This window comes from Ranitomeya imitator, chromosome 6, assembly GCF_032444005.1.
Source record: "Ranitomeya imitator isolate aRanImi1 chromosome 6, aRanImi1.pri, whole genome shotgun sequence".
Lineage (NCBI taxonomy): Eukaryota > Metazoa > Chordata > Amphibia > Anura > Dendrobatidae > Ranitomeya > Ranitomeya imitator.
In genome coordinates this window covers 180,929,209-180,948,644 of record NC_091287.1, presented here as the reverse complement: position 1 = coordinate 180,948,644, position 19,436 = coordinate 180,929,209, and the positions used below count along the sequence as shown (strand labels likewise).

The 19,436-nt window shown below is 43.3% G+C and overlaps 1 protein-coding gene across 1 annotated transcript in view; it reads right to left on the bottom strand.

The window, feature by feature from the left end:
- The window catches only part of PKD1L1 (polycystin 1 like 1, transient receptor potential channel interacting), a 528,440-nt gene that overhangs the window by 352,746 nt on the left and 156,258 nt on the right, over nucleotides 1-19,436 (bottom strand). Inside the window, exons 19-22 of the mRNA XM_069732261.1 lie at nucleotides 10,514-10,729; nucleotides 7,507-7,746; nucleotides 4,817-4,927; nucleotides 3,855-4,012 (exon numbers count right to left, since the gene is read on the bottom strand). Coding sequence (XP_069588362.1) covers nucleotides 3,855-4,012; nucleotides 4,817-4,927; nucleotides 7,507-7,746; nucleotides 10,514-10,729 — 725 coding nt within the window. The remainder of the gene's footprint in view (nucleotides 1-3,854; nucleotides 4,013-4,816; nucleotides 4,928-7,506; nucleotides 7,747-10,513; nucleotides 10,730-19,436) is intronic.

Sequence of the window (19,436 nt, the reverse complement as noted above, 5' to 3'; positions counted from 1 at the left end):
CACCACCATGCTTTACAGTAGGTATGGTGTTTTATGGATGCAACTCAGTATTCTTTTTCCTCCAAACACGACAAGTTGTGTTTCTACCAAACAGTTCCAGTTTGGTTTCATCAGACCATAGGACATTCTCCCAAAACTCCTCTGGATCATCCAAATGCTCTCTAGCAAACTTCAGTCGGGCCCGGACATGTACTGGCTTAAGCAGTGGGACACGTCTGGCACTGCAGGATCTGAGTCCATGGTGGCGTAGTGTGTTACTTATGGTAGGCCGTTACATTGGTCCCAGCTCTCTGCAGTTCATTCACTAGGTCCCCCCGCGTGGTTCTGGGATTTTTGCTCACCGTTCTTGTGATCATTCTGACCCCACCGGGTGGGATTTTGCGTGGAGCCCCAGATCGAGGGAGATTATCAGTGGTCTTGTATGTCTTCCATTTTCTAATTATTGCTCCCACTGTTGATTTCTTCACTCCAAGCTGGTTGGCTATTGCAGATTCAGTCTTCCCAGCCTGGTGCAGGGCTACAATTTTGTTTCTGGTGTCCTTTGACAGCTCTTTGGTCTTCACCATAGTGGAGTTTGGAGTCAGACTGTTTGAGGGTGCGCACAGGTGTCTTTTTATACTGATAACAAGTTTAAACAGGTGCCATTACTACAGGTAATGAGTGGAGGAAAGAGGAGATTCTTAAAGAAGAAGTTACAGGTCTGTGAGAGCCAGAAATCTTGATTGTTTGTTTCTGACCAAATACTTATTTTCCACCATAATATGCAAATAAAATGTTAAAAAAACAGACAATGTGATTTTCTGGATTTTTTTTTCTCAGTTTGTCTCCCATAGTTGAGGTCTACCTATGATGTAAATTACAGACGCCTCTCATCTTTTTAAGTGGTGGAACTTGCACTATTGCTGACTGACTAAATACTTTTTTGCCCCACTGTAAAGCTGATATTTCTCTGTAGAGATTACTACTCAGCAGTGATCTCAGGCATCGTAGAGTACAAAGAATCAGGCACTTCACAAAGAACGATGACTAGAGATCTGGGGATGGATTTGGAGGACTCCGGTCCAACATTCAGGTCAGTGGTACCTGTCCGTTAGACAGGAGGCCCGCAAATATCTTACGTTCTGGTGTCACCGGAAATTAATTTGTCAGGACTGGTTCAATGTAATCTGTGCGTCACATCGTCTTTGACATTTGATGTGCAAGGACTGGTGCAAAGTAATATGTGCGTCATTTCACACAGATCACATTGCATCAGCCCATGCTAATCAAAAGTGGCATTAGAGATGCTGAAATATAAGAGATTTGCAGGCCTCCGATTTAGCTATCAGATACCACTGATCTGGACGCTGGACCATAGTCCTGCAAACCGATCTGCTCATCTCTAGTGATGGTGACGGCTCTCCTCCTGCCTTCCTTGCACAAATATCCAAAATTCTCCCTTAGAGGTCAATAACATCTCCAGACTATTGTTTTCAGAGAAAACCAACACGAGAATGTAGGAAGCAACTGTCATAAGTATCTAAAATCATCAAGTTTTATTAAATACAAACAAAAAATCTCCATTTGTTACATATATAAAGTTAAAATATACTGTCCTCAGAGAAACACACATGCAAAATATAACTGCAGGTGCAAGACCATGCACAGCAACCACATGAAACGCGCGTTGGGGCCTTCAGGACTGCACGTGCAGGTTATGTATTGCACCCATACTCCATTACTACTTAGCTCAATTATATATGAGACATGTTATGGCTACTAGTCTTCTAAATATAGGCTGATTTTTGGACTGTTTACCATGCAGTGGCTGCTATGAGAGGCATTTCATTAAGCACTGGGCACTTTAGTGATATGGCAGCTACGATAAATATACCGGTCCACACATAATATAGTAAGGAGATAGTGATTACCATATACTTAGGACACTATATCAGCTGTCTTGGATTGATCTATTACAGTATTGCACTATACGTATTTACCTATTTGTCTCTGTGCATTTTTTGACACCATTTTTGGAGATTTCATGTGGTTGCTGTGCATGGTCTTGCACCTGCAGTTATATTTTGCATGTGTGTTTCTCTGAGGACAGTATATTTTAACTTTATATGCAACAAATGGACATTTTTTGTTTGTATTTAATAAAACTTGATGATTTTAGATACTTATGACAGTTGCTTCCTACATTCTCGTGTTGGTTGTTTCTATATTTTTGGGAAGAGTCATTTGAATAGGCCAGTTCTATATGTGATCCTATTGTTTTCAGAGGTTGCTGTGGCCTTTATAAAGCATATCTCTGAAAGCCATCAACAACATCTCAAGCAAGATGTTTGTCTACATAATCAGTCACAGGAAATAGAATTAAAATACTGCTGTCGATAAATAAAAATCAGAAAAGAAAAACAGATTGGGTTTCACTATCCAGTTTGCATTATTAAAAAATAGATACATAAATAAATTCCCTTTAAAATACTTAGAGCATAAATAGATGAAACTTATTAAAGTAACAATAGCAAACATATTTGTATTTGCTACTCCAGAGCACTATTGTCATGGGTTTACCACAACAGAGAGGAGCCAGAAGACTGTGCTGTCTGATTTCCCCTAATCCCGCACTGATTAGAAGCACTTCACCTTCAATGCAGGTGATAATCTGTTTCAGGGCAGATTCAGGTACTCAGCAAGGTACGTGTCCCTGGCATCTTCACCCTCAGAAGTAATCTGAAGAATAGTGATAGCTAGGGTGCCCCCTAGTAATAGGGACAGGATAGAAGCCACTGGCCCAGGGATACCCAACAACAGAGTCCAGACAACTATAGAAAGAACTGAAAGAAGTTCAAAATATGCAGTAAGGCAATTATATCAGAAGTATTCTTGTACCAATGTCACTTCTGTCCAAGTAACTAGTTTTCCTTGAAAAATTGTAATTAATCTCTTTATTTTTGATGTCCATTTAATTTATGTGATAAGGATTATATCACCACTAAATTCTTAAAAGTGTTTGTCCTTCATTGTCTGTTCAGGATTGCACTGCTCCTCAGCCAAGCCTTAGTTTGCATCATTGGCACTGATGATGACAGGGATCAGGAGCTAACAAGGTCCGCCACCGATCCTGACCAGCTTCAGAGCAGTGCATCCAAACTCTATAGGAAAATACTTGTAAGCACTGTGTATGTTCAGTTAAAAATGTTAGATTACAGCAGTGACCAGAGTCCTAGGTAACGAGCTATAAAAAAGAAAATTAGAAATTTTAATTAAAGACAGTAAGTAGGGGAATTTTAATAAATAGTAAATTTATAAAAGAGTCAGAAGATGGGGATAACCCTTTAAAGGCTATATTTCTGGTAAAAATCTGTGTTCTCTAACCCAAAAATCTCTGCTGTCATTGCCAGGAGGAAACCTTGAAGCATTACATGGTGTCCGATTATGGTCTGCCAGAGTTTCTCTATTCTGACAGTAGACCATGCCAAAAAAGGCATGTGAGAATGGCTTGTGTTCATGTGGTAACCTAACTGCAACTCGCGTAAAATAAAAGGACAAGGAGCTTATGCAACACAATATGGCACATTTATTAGCAATGTCTTTTAAATATTTTATAGTACTCTGTAGTATCAAAAATAGATACCGTAATTATTCTTTTTTTCAATACACAGTTAAAAATAATATACTGTAACCACTATTTTTCATCAGCCAGAAAGAAAAGTGAACAAGCTTAATTGTCAGTCACTTTGGGTTATTGGGGTCTATGGATACACTTGATGTATGTGCTGGGAGATTTCCCAGCATATATGACACACAGACAATAATATAAAATGCAGTGTTAAATCATCCTTACATTTGGAAAAGTATTTACATACCTAGTTAAAAGCAGTATAGGAAACGCTTTAGTTTTGGGCTTAGTAAAACGAATATATATCTTCAGCGCTGATTGCTTGTTCTTAGGAATCATATTAAACTGGTGGAAATTTATTTTGTCCCGAAATAAAATATACTGAGTTTTGTTAAAATTTTCATTCTGTAAAATAATAAATATGATCATGCTCATAAAATAAATGTGGCAGTAGTAATGTACGTAACAAGTATGGGTAAATTTACTTAACCCATCTAACCAAGTCCTCACTCTCAACCGAGAAAAAAAGTATATACTGTATTTTCATTTTTACATGTCAGTGATTTCACTATTCCAAATACTGGTATCACCATTATGAAGTATTGACATCACATCTATTTAAACTATAAACCAGTGGTCCTCAACCGTTCTTACTTGGAGAGATACATTCATTTCTGAGAAATAGTTGCAATTGGCATCCTCGCTCAACGTAGTGTCATCAGAGTCCCCAATTACCCAATGGGCCAAAGCTGCCCCCCAAATCAGGTTGTGCCACCCTCCCTTATAGGCAGTATCATTCAGAGATTCCCACTTTACCCCTATGTGCAATTCTCACATGAAACACTCCCACCAAACTATTGAATCCAGCTTCAACACCCCTCTAATTAACAGTATCATACTATGTTCAGCGTTCCATATTTATTCCCCCGATCGCCAGTATATGCACATTCAGAACTGCTATTCTGTGTGAGGCTACTTACAGAAGTTACAGTATGGTGGCATTCTGTTCATAGCTGTTGGTTGGACCTTGTGGTAATGTAACAAGCTGGCAGACAGCCGCGAGCCACATATAACGGGCCCATGAGCCATATGTGGCTCCAGAGCCACAGGTTGGGGACCCATACTTTAAACACTAATTTAAAAACTTCACATTAGCACATTCTTGCAAAACTGAAGTTCAATTATAGGCTAAGACAAGAAATATCTTACCTGATTTTTATGGTCAATTTCCAAGGTTACTGGTGTTACAATATCTCGATCACTCAGCTTTTTTCCAGTAGAGCAGTCAAAAAGACTAAGGCTTGTAAAATCACCATTAACCTAAGTGAGTATATACAGTAACCGCTATTATTTCTATTTGCAACCATTGTCAATATCTAATAAAGTATAGTGATAAAAGTATGCTGCATGGTGAAATGCCTGTTTCATATAATTATTTAGGCCACATGTTGGATTCAGGCAGCGTAGAGGGGTATAACTTCATGTTAGGCTAATTTCATACATCAAAGAATTGATTGGTCATGAGTCTCCTGAACTCAAACGCAACAATAACATCCCCTACTGTACATGCCAAAGAGGCTGTGGAGCTTAAAAATATGGATATGTGAAAATGGCACTAACACATTGATTTTGAAAATATGTGAAAAAGGACATATTCATCTATGAACGCCCTTGGGTTAGGACATCAAGCCAAGAACCTATTGATCCTTGTTAGATTCAAATATTTAGAAGACAAAGTCGGTTAGCTAATATTAAGATATCCCTTCTCCTGCTGTTCAACGCCATTCATAAGGCATTGCAAATACCAGGATTTCATCAGCTCACCCTACCAGACATATTAGAATCCAATTCTCAATAGACATGTGCAGAGCACAGATAACCACCAAGTTCCTGCCGGCCAACTCCCAGGTAAAAATGCAAATCACTCACTTGTCCATATGATGCACTAACAAAGGACAAGATTTTTATTCTATTTTCATCTCCTCCATTCAATATTTGCATGAACTGGACAAGTGAGTGATTTGTATTCATAAGGCACTTTGTGCCAGATCTTTGTGCATATCTATGTTTGTGATGATTAGACAATTTTACTAGACTAGCTAATGGGAACCTTTCATGTGGAGAAAAGCTATTTTGCAGATACATGGTAAGTCTGCAGGTACATAGCATTATTATCCTGCCTAGTGGCCATATTGAAGCAACGAATATAGGGAGAAAATTTACTTATATCCTCCCTGTAGCCATTCGTTTTGAGTCATAGAGATAGTGCAGGGAATTCAGTCGCCCCTCACTATACAGTGAACACTGTTCTAATCATTCCTTGGTACATTTTAATTGACTGTAACCTCTCCTTTGCGGCTTCAATGACTGAAAGTGAGCGGTTCCTGGGAGGATATAAGTTTGTCCCTGTAGCCACTGCTCCAGTAAGGCAGGCTGACATGGTTTTAATGCAATCTACCTGCAGATTAACTATATGTCCGTAGGTTAAATTGCATTTTGGATATGACAAGTTCCTTTTCAACAGAATTTAACTGTTTGCAAATAGCATTAATCTACACAAAACAGCATTTGCCTGACTTATAATGTACAGATTCTGAGTCAAAGCCTGTATTATAATGCAGGAATGCATCTGCAATCCTTCAGGTGAACAACTCTATAACTGAAATTCCCAGGTTATAACAGTGCAGACCTTGTCCGGGGATACATGGTTTCTGAAGCTACCATACCACATCAACTACTCAGTAAACTAACTTTGCCCTGTTCCCTCCTTCCAAATATTATCTGCATGTGAATCTGCACCCTACTATTCATCTGTCTCCACACCCTCCATGCACATGATAACTGCACTTGATACTTGACTATTGCACTGAAACACACGGGCTGAAGACCGGATCATGCAGCTTTATATGAAAATCCCTATTTATTATAATTGCCAGACCTGAAATAACAAGCACTTTTCACCTATTGTGTCCCCCCCATTTCCTTGTAGATTGCAAGCTTGCGAGCAGGGACCTCACTCCTAATGTCACTGTTTAAACTGTCTTAACTTGTATTGAATTTATTGTCTGTACATGTCCCCGCTTAATTGTAAAGTGCTGCGGAATATGTTGGTGCTATAAAAATAAAAAATTATTATTATTACCATTCATTTCTAGTAAAGTTACAGAAACCGTGCAACTCATCCACACTCACTTGACTGTTTTCATAACACATGTGAATGAAGCCTTTAAGCTTTAAGCTCTTATTCCCCTCTTATTCCCACCTAACTTGTAAGAATGATACAGAATTAACCCTACAATGTTTGTGCAAAGCTTGCATTGGTAATTTGCATCCTGGGAAGTTTAGTTACAAGTGCACTGTATTGTAATGTAGTAAAAGCTAAATTTAGCACATTATAGAATACCGGCTTAGGCTATGTGCACAAGTTGCGGATTCGTGTGCGGATTTTTCCACACCGTTTTTGCTAAAACTTCAGGTAAAATGCATTGCGTTTAACTTGCAGATTTACCGCAGATTTCCGGCGTTTTTGTGCGGATTCCACCTGCGGTTTTACACCTGCGGATTCCTATTGAGGAGCAGGTGTAAACCACTGCGGAATCCGCACAAAGAATTGACATGCTGCGGAAAATACAACGCAGCGTTTCCGCGCTGTATTTTCTGCCGCATGTGCACTGCGGATTTGGTTTTCCACAGGTTTACAAGGTACTGTACACCGCATGAAAAACAGCTGCGCATCCGCAGCGGCCAATCCGCTGCAAATCCGCAGCCGAATCCGCAACGGGTGCACATAGCCTTAACGGTTGATCTGTGTTTGTCAGAAAATATATTGGCTGTTTTCACAAGCAATCAGCAGAATCCTGAAACAGACAAGATGAGTGAGTGAGCATACACTGACTTACCTCCGAAGGCAATTTGTCCCAAAAGTAGGGTTTTTTCTTAAAAGATTTTAGCAGGCTTATGTAACATTTCATACTGGTGTTTTGTCTTCTGTTCAGACTATCCAATATTTTTGACAAATAACATGTTGAGTTTCCAATCTTTAGGATGTTATTATGCGCATTTTCATGCACATTGGTCTGAAGTTCTAACAAATTTGTGCTAACTGTAAACTGATTTTCCTTATTTAACATAATGAATTTCTGAGGACATAATGAAAAAAATGATATTTGTAATATTATAGGAAATACTTGTAATAGTATAGTAAAAGTTTAAAAAAAATAATAATAATAACAATAATAATAATAAACTGCATAATACAAATACATAAAAACATTAAAAGTTTTGAACAGAAGTCAGTGAAATCATAAATGTTGTTCATTTACCCAGACGATTTTTATTCATCTGTGGATTGTGTCTACAATTCCCATTGCTATGTCCAAGTTCTTCTACCACTGCATGCTGAACCCTGTTCGTGTTCCTCCAGCCAGCAGATTCCAGCTGTTCCACTAATATAGTACAGGATACTCTAGCCTTACTATGGAGTCCCCCGAGAGAACAAGTGTGGAGGTTCGTGTAAGCAAAATGAACTGTTTGCTTACTAACATCTATGCAGACATGCAAAAATTGAAGACAAAATATGCAGGATTTGAAACGCAATGATGCTACATTTGCCATCTTCACGATGACTGGGTTGACTTGCTTCCTAGCGCAGAGTTTTCATACAAAAATTCTAACAATGCTTCAGCTAAACAAACACCATTCTATGCAAATTTGCGTTACCATCCAAGTATTCTTCCTAATTTTCCGAGAGAAACCTCTATTCCTGCAGTCACTGACAGAATACAATCTCTCCAACAGAATTTTGAAGTGATAAAAGAAACGCTAAGAAATGACAAGGAGAAATATAAGGAAGAAGCGGACAAATTTCGCAGACCTTCTCCAAGCTTCAAAGTGCGAGTTGAAGTGTGGCTTTTTACCAAGAATCTGAAACTTCATATACTTTTCCTAAAACTGGGTCAAAAATGTATCAGACCTTTTAAAATTTTGGGATATGTTAGCTCAGTAGCTTTCTGTTGTGAATTCTGTGGCAGAGCTCCCTCCTGTGGTCACAAGTGGGTCACAAGTGGTACTTCGGCTGATTCTCTCTATGAGCTTCCGTTGGTGGAGGAGAGTGGTACTGCGGCTTCTGAGTTTCCTTCCTCAGGTGATGTGGGGAAGTCGTTAGGTGCTGCTCTATTTAACTCCACCTAGTGCTTTGATCCTGGCCTCCAGTCAATGTTCTAGTATTGGACCTGTTTCCTCCTGGATCGTTCCTGTGGCCTGCTGCTCTGCATAGCTAAGTTCCGCTTTTGTTATTTTGTTTGCTGCTTTTTTCTGTCCAGCTTGCTTATTTGTTTTTTCTTGCTTGCTGGAAGCTCTGGGACGCAGAGGGTGTACCTCCGTGCCGTTAGTTCGGTACGGAGGGTCTTTTTGCCCCCTTTGCGTGGTTGTTTGTAGGGTTTTGTGTTGACCGCAAAGTTATCTTTCCTATCCTCGCTCTGTTTAGAAAGTCAGGCCTCACTTTGCTAAATCTATTTCATCTCTACGTTTGTCTTTTCATCTTAACTCACAGTCATTATATGTGGGGGCTGCCTTTTCCTTTGGGGTATTTCTCTGAGGCAAGGTAGGCTTATTTTCTATCTTCAGGCTAGCTAGTTTCTCAGGCTGTGCCTAGTTGCATAGGGAGCGTTAGGCGCAATCCACGGCTACCTCTAGTGTGGTTGGAGAGGATTAGGGATTGCGGTCAGAAGAGTTCCCACGTCTCAGAGCTCGTTCTATGTTTTTGGGTTATAGTCAGGTCACTGTATGTGCTCTGACTTCTATGTCCATTGTGGTACTGAATTACCAAATCCTAACAGCTTTCCCTCTTCAGCTTTCCAGAAACAAGGAAGATATTGTTCCATATTTGCTTACTGAAGCCATTTGTTACAAATCCTTTTCCAGGATGTCACCTACCCGCTACTGATCCTGCTGAAATGGATGGACAACACAATACTGTTGAAAAGATCTTGGACTCCAGAACATTCAGAAACAGGTTGAAGTGCTTAATAAAAAAGCAGGGGTACTGCCCTGAGAATAATTCTTGGGAACCAATACAAAATATGAATGCTCCCTGAAAGCTTCCAGAGGCTACTGTTGAAAGGGTGAGTAATGTGGCCACTATTATTCACTTTGTGCTGCCAATCGACTCCTTACCACTGGAGGCTGTTATTGTGCTTCAGCAATTGCCCTTTTCCAATATGGTCGATATTAAATCTGAGTCATATATCCTTTTGTTTTGATTCTGGCTCTGCTACATCAATCTGGGGACTGGAATCGGATGAACAGAGCAGTCACTGGTGGGGGCAGGACTACGTCTTGGTGAGTGACAGAGTCTGAGCACACATGCTCAAATCAGATTTCTCTCCTCTCAGCTTGAATTCTGCTTTGAAGTGCTATCCATTCAGCTGACAAGAGCTGCGATGTACTGAGAAAGTATTTCACAGGGCTTGTCAGCTTAAGGAACGGCATTTCAAAGCACAGGCACAGACTGACTCTGCTTGAATGCTGCTTTGAAGTGCCGTGCCTTGACCTGACAAGCTCTGTGATAAACTTTATAAGGATCAGCACATTGCAGCTATTGTCAGCTGAACAGACGGCACTTCAAAGCAGCATCCATGCAGAGTGTCAGACTGCTGGCAATAATCTAGACGTAGCTCTGCCATGCTGTGACAGTCTGATTCCGGTCCCTAGATAGGAAGTAGCAGAGCAACTCCAAATAATCATAATTGTCCTGCAGTGCACAAAGTGCAAAAAAATACTTTAACAAAAGCAAACATATATTTTTTATATTAAGATAATATCAAGAACAAAAATATTTAAAAGACGCAGCTGTCCTTGGAGATCATGGGCAAAGAGAAATAAATATGTTTGTTTAATGAAACTTACCAGTAGTATAGCACTCATACACTCCATTCCATCCTCAAATAAGGTTGTCAAGTTAGGCCATCTGGAATTTACTTCAATAGAACTAGATACTAACAAAATTATATTTTCAACTAGTTTCCTTTCTACTACATTTCTTCCATTCTTCGCAAACTCAAAGTTCTCTTTGACTATTGATCGTGTATAATTAATAATGAGCAGGGCACTCTCCGCTGTAACCTATTAAGCATGCAATAAAATTATTTTAATGAAAAAAAATGAAAGTCACTTATTCTGCATATACACTCTGAGACAAATATACGAGTTACATATCAGTAAGCTGAAGTTAACAGTTTATATCAATATCTGCCATCTTCCTATGTACTGATTGACATTATTATTATTATTATTATTTATTGTTATAGCGCCATTTATTCCATGGCGCTTTACATCTGAGGAGGGGTATACATAATAAAAACAAGTACAATAATCTTAAACAATACAAGCCATAACTGGTACAGAAGGAGAGAGGACCCTGCCCGCGAAGGCTCACAATCTACAAGGGATGGGTGAGAATACAGTAGGCGAGGATAGAGCTGGTCATGCAGCGGTTTGGTCGATCGGTGGCTACTGTAGGTTGTGGCTTGTCGGAAGAGGTGGGTCTTCAGGTTCTTTTTGAAGGTTTCGATGGTAGGCGAGAGTCTGATGTGTTGTGGTAGTGGGTTCCAGGGTAGGGGTGATACGCGAGAAAAATCTTGTATACGATTGTGGGAAGAGGAGATAAGAGGGGAGTAGAGAAGGAGATCTTGTGAGGATCGGAGGTTGCGTGTAGGTAAGTACCGGGAGACGAGGTCACAGATGTATGGAGGAGACAGGTTCTGTATGGCTTTGTACGTCATGGTTAGGGTTTTGTACTGGAGTCTCTGGGCAATGGGGAGCCAGTGAAGGGATTGACAGAGGGGAGAGGCCGGGGAATAGCGGGGGGACCGGTGGACTAGTCGGGCAGCAGAGTTTAGAATACATTGGAGGGGTGTGAGAGTGTTAGAGGGGAGGCCACAGAGCAGGAGGTTGCAGTAGTCAAGGCGAGAGATGATGAGGGCATGCACTAGGATTTTTGCAGATTCTTGGTTGAGGAATATACGGATTTATGAAATATTTTTGAGTTGAAGTCGACAGGAAGTGGAAAGGGCTTGGATATGTGGTTTGAAGGAGAGATCAGCGTCAAGGATTACCCCGAGGCAGCGAGCTTGTGGGACTGGGGAGAGTGGGCAGCCATTTACTGTAATGGATAGGTTCGTTGGGGGGGTCGCGTGAGATGGGGGAAAGATGATGAATTCTGTTTTGTCCATGTTAAGTTTCAGAAATCTAGCGGAGAAGAAGGATGAAATAGAGGACAGATATTGAGGGATACTGGTTAGTAGGGAGGTGATATCTGGTCCAGAGATGTAGATCTGTGTGTCATCAGCATAGAGATGATACTGAAAGCCATGAGATTCTATGAGCTGTCCCAGGCCAAAGGTGTAAATGGAGAAGAGCAGGGGCCCAAGGACTGAACCTTGTAGGGCTCCGACAGATAGTGGGCGAGGTGAGGAGGTGGTGTGTGAGTGGGAGATGCTGAATGTCCGGTATGCAGGGGCTGACTGGCAAATTTTGGCCTGGGGGGCAAGCACACAGCAGTGGCCCATGAGTAGCGGCTCATCCTTAACCCTGCTGTTCTGTTCGGGTCATAGTGACCCGGAACACTACAAGTGTATAGTAAATGCGAACAAAACAGCAGGGTTAAAGGGGTTGTCGGATCTTATGCTACATGTCTACAGACACTGTGTGAATCCTCATATCGTGCGCTATGAAGATTCTCTGGTGCCGGCAACAGGTGGTCTTGTGACTGCAAGCATGCGATATATATATTCCCAGCCACATTTCGACTAGACTGTTTTGGGCCTTGTTCAATACAGTTGCATTAGGCCATGCAAGTCTAGTCGGCATGTGACCGCATGTATGCAAATCACAAACTTACAGCCACACACCTGCCAAATGACCACAGCACTGCCAGCAATGTGAGAAGCACAAGTCTGCAGTCCAAAGAATGACAGAGTGAATGCGCCAATGACACACACACACACACACACAGCCCCACTGTATAATGACAGACACACGCACAGCCCCACTGTATAATGACACACCCACAGCCCCACTGTATAATGACACACACACACAGCCCCACTGTATAATGTCACACACACGCACAGCCCCACTGTATAATGTCACACACACGCACAGCCCCAGTGTATAATGACACACACAGCCCCACTGTATAATGACAGACACACAGCCCCACTGTATAATGACAGGCACACACAGCCCCACTGTATAATGACACACACACAGCCCCACTGTATAATGACACACACACAGCCCCACTGTATAATGACACACACAGCCCCACTGTATAATGACACACACACAGCCCCACTGTATAATGACACACACACACAGCCCCACTGTATAATGACACACACACGCACAGCCCCACTGTATAATGACAGACACACGCACAGCCCCACTGTATAATGACACACACACAGCCCCACTGTATAATGACACACACAGCCCCACTGTATAATGACACACACACAGCCCCACTGTATAATGACACACACACAGCCCCACTGTATAATGACAGACACACGCACAGCCCCACTGTATAATGACACACACACACAGCCCCACTGTATAATGACACACACACAGCCCCACTGTATAATGACACACACAGCCCCACTGTATAATGACACACACACAGCCCCACTGTATAATAACACACACAGCCCCACTGTATAATAACACACACAGCCCCACTGTATAATAACACACACAGCCCCACTGTATAATGACACACACACAGCCCCACTGTATAATGACACACACACAGCCCCACTGTATAATAACACACACAGCCCCACTGTATAATGACACACACACAGCCCCACTGTATAATGACAGACACTCGCACAGCCCCACTGTATAATGACACACACACACACAGCCCCACTGTATAATGACACACACAGCCCCACTGTATAATGACACACACACAGCCCCACTGTATAATGACACACACAGCCCCACTGTATAATGACACACACAGCCCCACTGTATAATGACAGACACACACAGCCCCACTGTATAATGACAGGCACACACAGCCCCACTGTATAATGACAGGCACACACAGCCCCACTGTATAATGACACACACAGCCCCACTGTATAATGACACACACAGCCCCACTGTATAATGACACACACAGCCCCACTGTATAATGACACACACACAGCCCCACTGTATAATGACACACATACAGCCCCACTGTATAATGACACACATACAGCCCCACTGTATAATGACACACACACAGCCCCACTGTATAATGACACACACACAGCCCCACTGTATAATGACACACACACAGCCCCACTGTATGACACACACAGCCCCACTGTATAATGACACACACACAGCCCCACTGTATAATGACACACACAGCCCCACTGTATAATGACACACACAGCCCCACTGTATAATGACACACACACAGCCCCACTGTATAATGACACATACAGCCCCACTGTATAATGACACATACAGCCCCACTGTATAATGACACATACAGCCCCACTGTATAATGACACATACAGCCCCACTGTATAATGACACACACACAGCCCCACTGTATAATGACTAGTGTTGAGCGATACCGTCCGATATTTGAAAGTATCGGTATCGGATGGTATCGGCCGATATCCGAAAAATATCGGATATCGCCGATACCGATATCCGATACCAATACAAGTCAATGGGACACAAATATCGGAAGGTATCCGTAATGGTTCCCAGGGTCTGAAGGAGAGGAAACTCTCCTTCAGGCCCTGGGATCCATATTAATGTGTAAAATAAAGAATAAAAATAAAAAATATTGATAAACTTACCCTCGGACGGGCCCTGGTTGTCACCGCTGCAATCGCCATGCTTTTCTTCCTAAGAATGAGCGCTTTAATGACCTTCGATGACATCGCGGCTTGTGATTGGTCGCTGAGCGGTCATGTGACCGCTCACGCGACCAATCACAAGCCGCGACATCATCGAAGGTCCTTAACGTGCTCATTCTTAGGAATGAGCGCGTTAAGTACTTTCGATGACGTCGTTGCTTGTGATTGGTCGCGTGAGCGGTCACATGACCGCTCAGCAACCAATCACAAGCCGCGACGTCATCGAAGGTACTTAACAAGCTCATTCATAGGAAGGAAAACATGGCGATTGCAGCGGTGACAACCAGGGCCCGTCCGAGGGTAAGTATATCAATATTTTTTTATTTTTATGCTTTATTTTACACATTAATCTAAATCCCGATACCGATTCCCGATATCACAAAAATATCGGAACTCGGTATCGGAATTCCGATACCGCAAATATCGGCCGATACCCGATACTTACGGTATCGGAATGCTCAACACTAATAATGACACATACAGCCCCACTGTATAATGACACACACACAGCCCCACTGTATAATGACACACACACACACACACACAGCCCCACTGTATAATGACACACATACAGCCCCACTGTATAATAACACACACAGCCACACTGTGTAATGACACACACACGCACAGCCCCACTGTATAATGACACACATACAGCCCCACTGTATAATGACACACACACACAGCCCCACTGTATAATGACACACACACACACACTGTATGACACACACACGCCCAACTGTACGACACACACGCACAGCCCCACTGTATAATGACACACACACGCACAGCCCCACTGTATAATGACACACACGCACAGCCCCACTGTATAATGACACACACGCACAGCCCCACTGTATAATGACACACACGCACAGCCCCACTGTATAATGACACACACGCACAGCCCCACTGTATAATGACACACACACAGCCCCACTGTATAATGACACACACACACACACATACACAGCCCCACTGTATAATGACAGGCACACGCAAAGCCCCACTGTATAATGACACACACGCATGGCCCCACTGTATAATGACAGGCAAACGCACGGCCCCACTGTATAATGACACATACACGCACGCAGCTCACACACGCACGCAGCTCACACACACACGCACAGCCCCACTGTATAATGATATACCCACACAGCCCCACTGTACGACACACATGTACAGCCCCACTGTATAATGGCACACACGCACGCAGCTCAGAAACGCACGCAGCTCACATGCACGCAGCTCACACACACACGCAGCTCACACACACACGCAGCTCACACACACAGCTCACACACACACGCAGCTCACACACACACGCACAGCCCCACTGTATAATGACATACCCACACAGCTCCACTGTATGACGCACATGTACAGCCCCACTGTATAATGACACACACACACACAGCCCCACTGTATAATGACACACACACGCACAGCCCCACTGTATAATTACACACACACGCACAACCCCACTGTATAATGACACGCACACACACAGCCCCACTGCATAATGACACGCACACACGCACAGCCCCACTGTATAATGACACGCACAACCACATTGTATAATGACACGCACACGCACGGCCCCACTGTATAATGACACGCACGGCCCCACTGTATGACAGGCACATGCAGCTCACACGCACGCAGCTCACACACACACGCTCGCAGCTTACACGCACGCAGCTCACACACACGCACGCAGCTCACACACACACACGTACACAGCTCACACACACACGCACGCAGCTCACACACACACGCACGCAGCTTACACACACACGCACGCAGCTCACACACGCACGCAGCTCACACACACACGCACAGCCCCACTGTATAATGATATACCCACACAGCCCCACTGTACGACACACATGTACAGCCCCACTGTATAATGACACACACACGCACGCAGCTCACACATGCACGCAGCTCACATGCACGCAGCTCACATGCACGCAGCTCACACACACACGCAGCTCACACACACGCAGCTCACACACACACGCACAGCCCCACTGTATAATGACATACCCACACAGCTCCACTGTATGATGCACATGTACAGCCCCACTGTATAATGACACACACACACAGCCCCACTGTATAATGACACACACACGCACAGCCCCACTGTATAATTACACACACACGCACAACCCCACTGTATAATGACACGCACACACACAGCCCCACTGCATAATGACACGCACACACGCACAGCCCCACTGTATAATGACACGCACAACCACATTGTATAATGACACGCACACGCACGGCCCCACTGTACAATGACACGCACACGCACGGCCCCACCGTATGACAGGCACATGCAGCTCACACGCACGCAGCTCACACACACACGCACGCAGCTTACACACACGCACGCAGCTCACACACACGCACGCAGCTCACACACGCACGCAGCTCACACACACAGCTCACACACACACGCACACAGCTCACACACACACGCACGCAGCTCACACACACGCACGCAGCTCACACACACACACGCACGCAGCTCACACACGCACGCAGCTTACACACACACGCACGCAGCTCACACACACACACACTCTCCTCATACACACACACACTCTCCTCATACACACATCACACACTCTCCTCTGTGGTGCAGGGGCGGCTGATGTCCATGTGCAGCTCTTCAGTTTCTCCTGCTCACAGCTCTGCACTGTCCGGCACCTCCCCCGTCTCTCCTTCTCTGCCGGGATAGCAGATAAGAGCAGGAGAAGCCGGAGCTCCGTGCACACACAGGCCGGTATGCTGACCTTTCATCTTGGCTGCTGGCTCTCTCCCTCAGAGTGGCAGTGGCGCATAGGAGCCTGCTCATCACATACCCCTGCAGCCTGCATGTCAGGGCTGCTGGCGGGAGGACACCACCGCGCTCTACAGGTGCGCTATGTATTAGTCACTGCCAGTCCTCCAGCGGCCCTGTGCAGCTGCTTAGACACCGGCCCAGGGGGCATATGCATTTCTGCCACCCGGCCCAGCCCGCGCCTGCCGGTATGTTAGGTATGATGAGATCCAGGATAGGGCCAAGTCTGTGATGCCAAGGGATGAGAGGGTCTGTAATAATAGGGAATGGTCCACTGTGTCAAAGGCAGCCGACAGGTCGAGGAGGAGGAGGACAGAGTAGTGTCGCTTGCTCTTGGCGGTTAAGAGGTCATTGGTGCACATTAGACAATTTCATAAATTTGTAATCTATGTAATCTATGTAAATACTTTTATGCCTAAAGAAGACAAAAGTTTTTTTTAGGAGTGATGCTTTTGCCTATTCCTAACATAAATATATTTACATACAAGAGTTTTTGGCTAACATAGTACAAGGTGGGCCAAGTATATGGGCCCACCCAAAAAAGTTTGCCTCATCACTGAACGTAATGTTCTGTGTAAACTTAGGGTCCTGTTCCAATTTTTGTTTTGCCCATTCTGCAAATTCAGCGCACCAATCTGGGTCATCCTTGTTGAGATGCTGCAGCAGCTGGATTTTGTAAGGGTGCCATTTGTGAGTAGCTAATATACGCCAAAGGGATGTTCGACTGATGCCAGATCAGCGAGTTGAATTTGCAGAATGGGCAAAACAAAAATTGGAACAGGACCTTCAGTTTACACAGAACATTATGTTCAGTGATGAGGCAAACTTTTTTGGGTGGGCTATTTATATGGCTACACCTAAATAACATGGGCATAGTGACAGTTTTCTTGCGTAGGGTGTCTTGCATTGAAATCTGCTGCAATGACCCAAGTACTGCATTCACCAGACATCAACACAATTTCTATCCGCTCCTCACGTGTTAACCTCTGCGACATGTCAATGGCTATAAACAAAGAGAACCTTGTAAATAACTCATGAAAGAATACAGTTACATTAAAACCAAGCACATCATTGTTTTTCTTGTGAAATTCTCAATAAGTTTGATGTGTCACATGACCCTCTTCCCATTGGAAAAAATAAAGTTAGATCCAAAATGGCCGACTTCAAAATGACCACGATGGTCACCACCCATCTTGAAAAGTTTCCCCCCTCTCATATACTAATGTGCCACAAACAGGAAGTTGATATCACCAACCATTCCGATTTTATTTAGGTGTATCTATATACATGGCCCACCCTGTACTACGATATCATATTTTTTATTATACATCACAGGTTTACAAAGAAATTCATTTGATAGTTACAGCACTGATTATTAGGTAGTAGTCTACAAAATTCTTAGAGTACAAATGGTCTAAATCATAATATATCTTAATATACTTAAGACTATAACTTTTTTTTAAGAGTACCTGACAGCTGATGCATGCTGCCTTATCACATACGCAAGGAGAGACCTGTCAATGAAAGGGCAGAGACAGGAGAGAAGATGCCAGGAACCAGCCTTTCTGACTAGTCACCCATGCAGCTTAGTCCCCAAAGGTTTTTAACCCTTTAACGACTGCCGATAAGCATTAAAGCAGAGTAAGAACATGTTGCATGTTTGTGAATACCTGATAAAGGGATCCTTCATCGCTTCCAAGCATGACATCACTCTCCCAGTGAGGAAAGCAATGCCACTGTAACAACCAGGAACCTTGGGTGTTACAATTATGCACCCCAAAATGGTACCAAAAAAATCTGCAACTCGTCCAGAGAAAAATAAGCCCTCATACAGCTTTGTTTGCCAAAAAATATAAAAGTTACAGGTCTCAGAATATGGTGACAAAAAACTACTTTTTATAAAGAAGCATTTTTACTGTGTGATAGAAGCAAAACCTAAAAAAAACTATATAAATCTGGTATCGCTGTAATCGCACCAACCCGAAGAATAAATTCACACTATCACTTATACCGCATGGTGAACTGCTCAAAAATAAAAATA